General features: G+C 40.3%; 1 protein-coding gene across 1 annotated transcript in view; it reads left to right on the top strand.

The window, feature by feature from the left end:
• Positions 1-5,901, top strand: part of LOC107044488 (scm-like with four MBT domains protein 1) — a 55,399-nt gene extending 49,498 nt beyond the window's left edge. Inside the window, exon 5 of the mRNA XM_015266378.1 lies at positions 5,751-5,901. Within this exon, the coding sequence (XP_015121864.1) occupies positions 5,751-5,897 (147 nt within the window). The 3' untranslated portion in view covers positions 5,898-5,901. The remainder of the gene's footprint in view (positions 1-5,750) is intronic.
• The last annotated feature ends 1,111 nt before the right edge of the window (positions 5,902-7,012 follow it).

Genomic DNA, 7,012 nt, shown 5'->3' with positions numbered 1-7,012 from the left:
TTTTCAATTTCTTTGCGCTTTCAAAAATTCACTTCTCCCTCCCTATTAGGCGCTAAGGGATGAAATTTGTGTCACTCATTGAGTATTAAATGCTCAACACGTTGGCATAAATTTGATCCCTTAGTCGTAGTCAGGGGCGGAGGAATTAATTTTTGAATTGAAAAGAAAAATTTTTTTTCAATCTCTTCGCACTTTCCAAAATTCACCCCTCCGTCCACAAAAGGCGCTAAGGGATGAAACCCATGTCATTGAATTGAGCATTTAATACTCAATAAGTGACACAAGTTTCATTCCTTAGCTATAATTCGGGTGGAGGGATGAATTTTCAACCGAGACGCGCGTTCCCCGCGCCACTCGACGCTGTAACCAATGGAAAGACGATCGGTTGATCGTCCTTCCATTGCGNTCACCCCCTGATCCTAGGGTGTTCAGATGTACATGTACTTCTGAAACACCCTGTATATTACGTCTTCTTTTGTCCCTTCCCCCCTCTCTGTCTCCCATTCTTGCGATGTGAGGGCTCTGGGGGCCCTCATCGAGCATTCTGGTGTCGGGTCCTCTGTATAGTTGGGCCATTCAGTCCAGTCTTCGGCCGGTGGTTCGTGGGCACCCCCCTACGGGGCGAGCCTCCAGCTCCGCGCTCCTACCCTGCGAGTACAGGCCCCCGGCTCCGTGCCCACTCTGCGGATGCAGGCCCCCGGCTCCGCCCGCACCCTGTGGGTACAAGCCCTCGGCTCCGTCCGCAACCTGTGGGTATAAGCCCCCGGCTCGCCTCTAGTGTTGCTAGTAGGCTTGACAGATTATTCCTGTGTGTCTGCTGGCCTTGGCGTTGGAGTTTTTTCAATTTCTGTAGTCTGTTCTCAAACTTTCTAGCCGGATAGTTAGGAGTGAGGGTCCTTGGATGCCTCCAGGGTCTCCAATGGAGATCTGTCTGGGTGTTATGTTGTCTGATGGGACTGGGGTCAGCACTGACATGGCGGGGGACTTCTCGGTCTTTTTGTTTTAAACTGCGGAAATACTGCGGTCGATTTGAACTTTCTGGAGACGTAAATTCCAGAGATCTGATCTATACAGAGCAATATTTGCAATTTTTTGTTACACGCTGAATTAATCTTTGTGTAACTGTTTATTTATGATGAGAGAGGGAAATTCTGTGGGAGGAAAATGTTAGGTGTGAGGAGACTTAGATATGTGGAGACTTGGAATAATCACTCACGTTTCTAACACTTAACTTCGATATTTATTCTATAACAATAAAGACAAAGTTACAATTCACAAGACAAGTGTACCTTCGATAAGGTGTTTCTTCGATAAGCTTCTGTTCGTTACTGACTATAAAAGTATATTTTTTAGGACAAGTTGGAGTTTCTTAGGTGGAAGGGATGAAAATTAGTGGAGGGAAAATAGCTACTCAATTTGCAAATGATTGGTCAAGAAGACCTACGATGGGAGGAACTATATCCTGATTGGAGAAGTGTAGTGGAGAATTCGGATGTCTGGAAATGAGGTGCAGGGGGAGAGGTTGACCCGGGTTTGGGCCTTTTCCCCAATTGCAGGGGTCCGAGTGAAAGTACCTAGGTAAAGTTTGCAAGGGATTATCGAGGAACGAGTGCAATAAAGGTAGGAGAGGTGATCATTACAGTTGGGATGTGAATACTACAAGGGTGCTGTCGTAAAACAATTTCAAAATATATAAGTTTGTTGTCAATGGAGGGATTAGGCCAGTTTGGCGATGATTAAAATGCTGAGAAATGCCCTTTACAAAATACTTGAGGCATTTCGAGGATTACATCAATAAAACGATTCTAGTTTTAAATGAAAATATTTGTAAAGATTCGAACAAAGATATTTAAGAATAATTCTTGAATGAATTTTATGATCACGACTGTCTAGACGATGGGACTGATTTTCACTAAAATTCTACGAAATTCTATTGGGAAAAATACTTGAATTGAGAGAGGCAAAAATTCTAATAAATGCATGGGAATAATTTCAAAAAAAAAAAGGTAATTTCGCATTTTGACACGCAACACTCTTAGATAGTGGGAAATCGCCAGGGAGTTGAGTTGACTGCTCCATCATCGTCTACTGCGCCTACTGTGAGTAAACTTGAATCATCGAAACTCTTTTCGACATCATGTCTGTGCTCCATCGACGTCAGTGGGGTGTCATTTTGCGTCGCGCCACTCATGTCACTTTCCTCCGAGATCGTCGAAATATCCTCGAGAGACTCCTGTATAATCGCCTGTGTGCCATACAGCGGCGTTGATCCTGCTTGTTTTTGTCTTTCCTTAATTTTTTTCTTAGTGCTTACCATAATTTCATCTCCACTCTTTGATGCCGAGAATCCCCTGGAGTTCATCATTGTCTCATCCTCGGTCTGGGAGTCCTCGTTGTCAATCAGGTTTGACTCTTGCAGGGATTCACGAGAGTTTTCCAGCTCTTCCATGTTGAAGTCTTTGGATCTCAGAAATTTCAGGAGACCTCCAGTTGTACCGTCTCCCTGTGCTTCCCGCTGTAGCCTCTCACTTCTCCTGTTTCCGTATGCTGGTACGTTTGTACCCTTTTTATCTGTTGATTTTACCGACTGTTGTTCCCTTTCTTTTTTTACCGGCCTTCACTTCTTTTTTGCGTGGGCTAGTCTTGAGATAACAGTAATTGAGTTGCAACTACACTTGCCCTGCGTAATCAACTCTTTTTTTTTTGGCACCCGGGGTACTATTTTAGCACACTGAAATTGCTTCCACTGGATACGGACACTTCCGAACCTTACTGCGACCGAAGCGCCTCCTCTATTCTCCAAATATTCATGTTTAATTCGGTTGACATGAAAAAAATTGAAGAAGTAAAAAATTGGATTGATTATTGAATTGACAACGAAACTGGCTGCATAAAGATCAAAATTAAAAGAAATAATTCCCAGTAGTAATTCTATACATTTTTTGGAAAATAAAAATAAAAATTTATGTAGCTCAAAAACTGAGGAGATAGACTATTTTCAATATCTCAATATTTGCCCGGCAAACGGACAGTAAAATTGTTTTTCACAATAAGTCTTTGTTTTCATATGTATTTAATCAATTTTCAATATATGACAAATATCACTTCAATAGTCTGGGAATTTGAGAACTCAGTAGTTGTAAGGAGATTTTCTCGTTACGGATTGAAATCCTCTCAAATAGATATACGACCTCTTGAAATTGTTATAAGAGAGGCTGGAAGAAACATCTAGTGGCAGCTGAAAGAGCAGGGACTAGATGAGAAGAGCCACGGACCGATGAAGGCATAGTGGTTTTGGGTGGAACTGCGACTCCTGGAAGTCTGTAGGACGTTACTAGACTCGCTATTTTATAACTCGCCCAGCTGTGTTTAGGGGAAAGTGGCCCGACGTAAAGGGGTTCCAACTGGGGGACTCTAAAGGCTGTTTCGAATTTAACTATTCACGGACATTTAATACTTGATCACACAGTATTTTCGACACATCTCCCTTTTGTCCCATTCCAAACATAAACCGATAACCTCACAAACAGTGCATAAACTACCTTTATATCCGAGGTCCCCATATGAATATACAGGGTGTCCCATAGGAATGTGTGAAAACTAAACTCATCTGCCGACTCATCCAAAATAACCTTGACTCTCTACGTTTGTGTTACGTTTACTAGGGGCCAGTCAGTTTTATTCCAACTGTGGCAGGAGCCTTAGTTTGTTAGCAGTAATGAGTGATTTGACAATTCAAGAAAAAAGATATCTCATCGAGTGCTTCTATTCGAGAAGGAAAAAATACTGTAAAGCTTTTAGGAGGTTTCGTACTAAATTTGGATCCAAACGAGTTGCTAGCAAAACCACTTTGAGGAGGTTAGGATAATTTTTTTTTCATATTGATTGTGTGACACAACAAAACACATTACAGATTTTCGTAGAAATCCCGTTGGTTTCTAGTCATGATAATATTCTTTTTCTAGAATAATTGAAAATTTCGAGGAATACGGCACATGATCGTAGAGCTACTCTTCCAGGTCCCTCATTCTCTGCTGCAACAGAGGAGAAGGCCGATAAAGTTGAACAGCATTTCAAGGCAAATCCCAACTCGTCCATTCGGAGAGCCGCTCAAGATTTAAAATTGACCCCAATCAATGTTGCATCGTATCCTCCACGTTTTTTTGTAACTTTATCCATATAAAATATTGATGTGTCAGTGTTTGACCGGGGAGGCGATTCTGAAACGAAAGGAATTTTCTGAAAGAATGACATAAATGTTCGAAAATGGCGAGCTGCATGACACAGCAATTGTTTTTTCTGACGAGGCATACTTTTGGCTAGACAACTACGTGAACAAAAATCATTTGAGATTTTGGGGATTTGAAAAACCTAATTTTTTGGTTACGAAATCTGCTCATCCATAGAAAGTCACTGTTTGGGCTGCTCTCTCCATAAAGGGTGTCTGTCTACATTTTTTCGAATCTACCGTTACCGGAAATGAGTACAAAAGAATGTTAAAAAAAAAAATTCTTTCCTCATGCGAGAAAAAGAGGGCTTGTCAATGGGTTTTATTTTATGCAGGATGGAGCAGCTCCCCACCGTACTCACGAAGTTTTTGAAATTCTTAATACAGTTTATCGCGGTCGAGTTCTTGGTTTAGGATATCCAAAATTTTGTGGAGGGGGAATAGATTGGCCACCCTATTCACCAGATTTGAATCCGTGTGATTATTTCCTGTGGGGTTACATAAAAGATTCTTGTTACGCAAGCAAGCCAAAAACAATCGAAAATTTGATAAACAACATTAAAAAGACTCTTCACGGTATTCCACAGGAAACATTAGAACGTGTATTCCACGGTTTTAGGAAACGTTTGGATTATTGCGCCAGTGTTGATGGCTCTCATTTCGAAAACATTTACTATTAATCGCACTTGTCACGTACAATTTTTATAAGCCACTATTTTTGTTGGGTGAATTACATGTTTGACTAATGAATATACGGTGAAATAAAAATGACAACTCTCCTCTATCAGAAACTGTATTCCTTCTCTTGTTGGCTGTTTCAAGTAAAAAAAAAAAAAATCAAACAGTTTTCACACATTCCCATGGGACACCCTGTAGATATGGCGGGATGAAATTCGAATTTTCGACGAGAGAAAACAAAATAGAACACCGAGTCGATTTTCTGTTTCATTCTAATAAGTGATTTAACGTAAAGAAGAACATTTTCTGTGGTTCTTCATAACAACATCACAACCCACATTCAAATGCACTGGTGGCAACACTTCAACGTTGGATATGAAGCTCAGTTGGACCGGCGCTGCCAACGTGACAACTTGATTCTCACACTTTATAATGTTAATCGCGAGAATGTGAATATCCACTCGTTGCTATGCGCCTATCTTTTTTACTGTTAATTTAAAAAATACCATAGTTACACAGTTGAAAAGCTCATAGTCGATTTATATAATGTAACTAACGACACTTTCCCAATTTGTCGTCCCGTTTTCATTATACCGAATGTAAATCATTTAGAGGTTGTGGAGAAGGAAGTTCTGTCGGGTATAGATACGCGGTGCTCTCGGCCTGATGTTTTGCTCAGTCGGTCAAACTTGATGTTTTACTCAGTCGGTCAAAACTTTTCTTGGCTGATACGCTACCGCGTATCTCGATCCACAGTGGAATTTTTGCAGTCGGCCGATAACACAGATGCTAGTATCGCCGGATTCATTAGCAGCACTGCAATACCCGCTGTGATTGTTAACAGGTGTGCTCCCGCCCAAGCCAGGACAATATAACCTCAAAAGTTGGGAGTTTCTCAGGCCAGCTTAAAAGAAGACTCCACTCACTGCTAACTGACGACGTATTATTTCGGGTGGAAGAGAGCACCTTCATCCCTCTATATGGTTCGTGACACAATTTGGACGCTCAATAACCTCTATATTTGGGTAAACTTTCTTTTTATGGGCAAAAGATAACTAATTATGCACTGGTGCCTATGTTTTTATTGTTCCAAGCACTGCTGGGATATTTAACCACACTTAAAACTAACTTTGCGAGCAAAGGAAAACCAATAAAACAACAAAAATTGCTAATAAACGACAGAGCGTTACGGATGCGTACTGATCACTTTCGATCACGTGAACGACCCCCCTAGTGGGAAATTGTTGATCGAATTTTGAGTTTGGAGAATTCTCTTCCAAACATTTATACCACTGGATGTGTTCGTAATGATGTTATCGTTCATTCACGGTCAATAAAAGTAGAATAGTTGGGAGATTTGTTGTGAAACACTTGTCACTGATGTTAGTCATGTGTCCATTGAAATATATAATTCAGTACCTTTAAATATCTTGTCAATGGATCTGCAACATTGGAAGATTAAGTGAATGATGATGAAGAAAATACAAATGATTGTTATTCCCCAATTGTGCATATTTATGAACAATAGCTACATGAACAGGAACACGCAGTCTATAAATGATTCTGTACATCTGAACTTTGAATAATAGTTAACCATATGAAATGCATGGTTCGGTTGGAAATTACCGATCGTCTCAAGTTGAATCTGCAGATCGAATATTGTTATTTTTTTTACCCTTCACATCGTGAATTATTCCATCTGTGAACTTTCACCCCAAAGTCCTGACAGATTGTCGCAAGTCCTTTGAATTAATTCTATTCTCCCACAAACTTCCAGAATTTCCCATGGAAGATCAATAGAAATCCAATAGACTTTCCTATCGAATTCACTAGTTTTCTTTTTAATACATTTTTTCGTACATGGCGTTAACCAGGTGCAACACACCTGCTTTGCTTCTGAGCTCTCGCACTTCGGAAAAATGTCTTATTTTCAGGAGGAAAACAGAGAATTTTTGTGAATGTGAATAAACCCTGGTGTAAACCTGTTCCTCTACTCATGAGGAGTATTTTCCACAGTGTTGTTTTACAAAAATAATTATATTTTACACTTTAAAAGGAATCGAATCTAGTGAGAGTGAAAGATCAATGACAGAAGACCTTTTATTC

This window comes from Diachasma alloeum, unplaced genomic scaffold, assembly GCF_001412515.2.
Source record: "Diachasma alloeum isolate Michigan unplaced genomic scaffold, Dall2.0 Dall_scaffold_00750, whole genome shotgun sequence".
Lineage (NCBI taxonomy): Eukaryota > Metazoa > Arthropoda > Insecta > Hymenoptera > Braconidae > Diachasma > Diachasma alloeum.
Note: the sequence above shows the minus strand (reverse complement) of the source record. Positions and strands in the feature narration are given on the sequence as shown.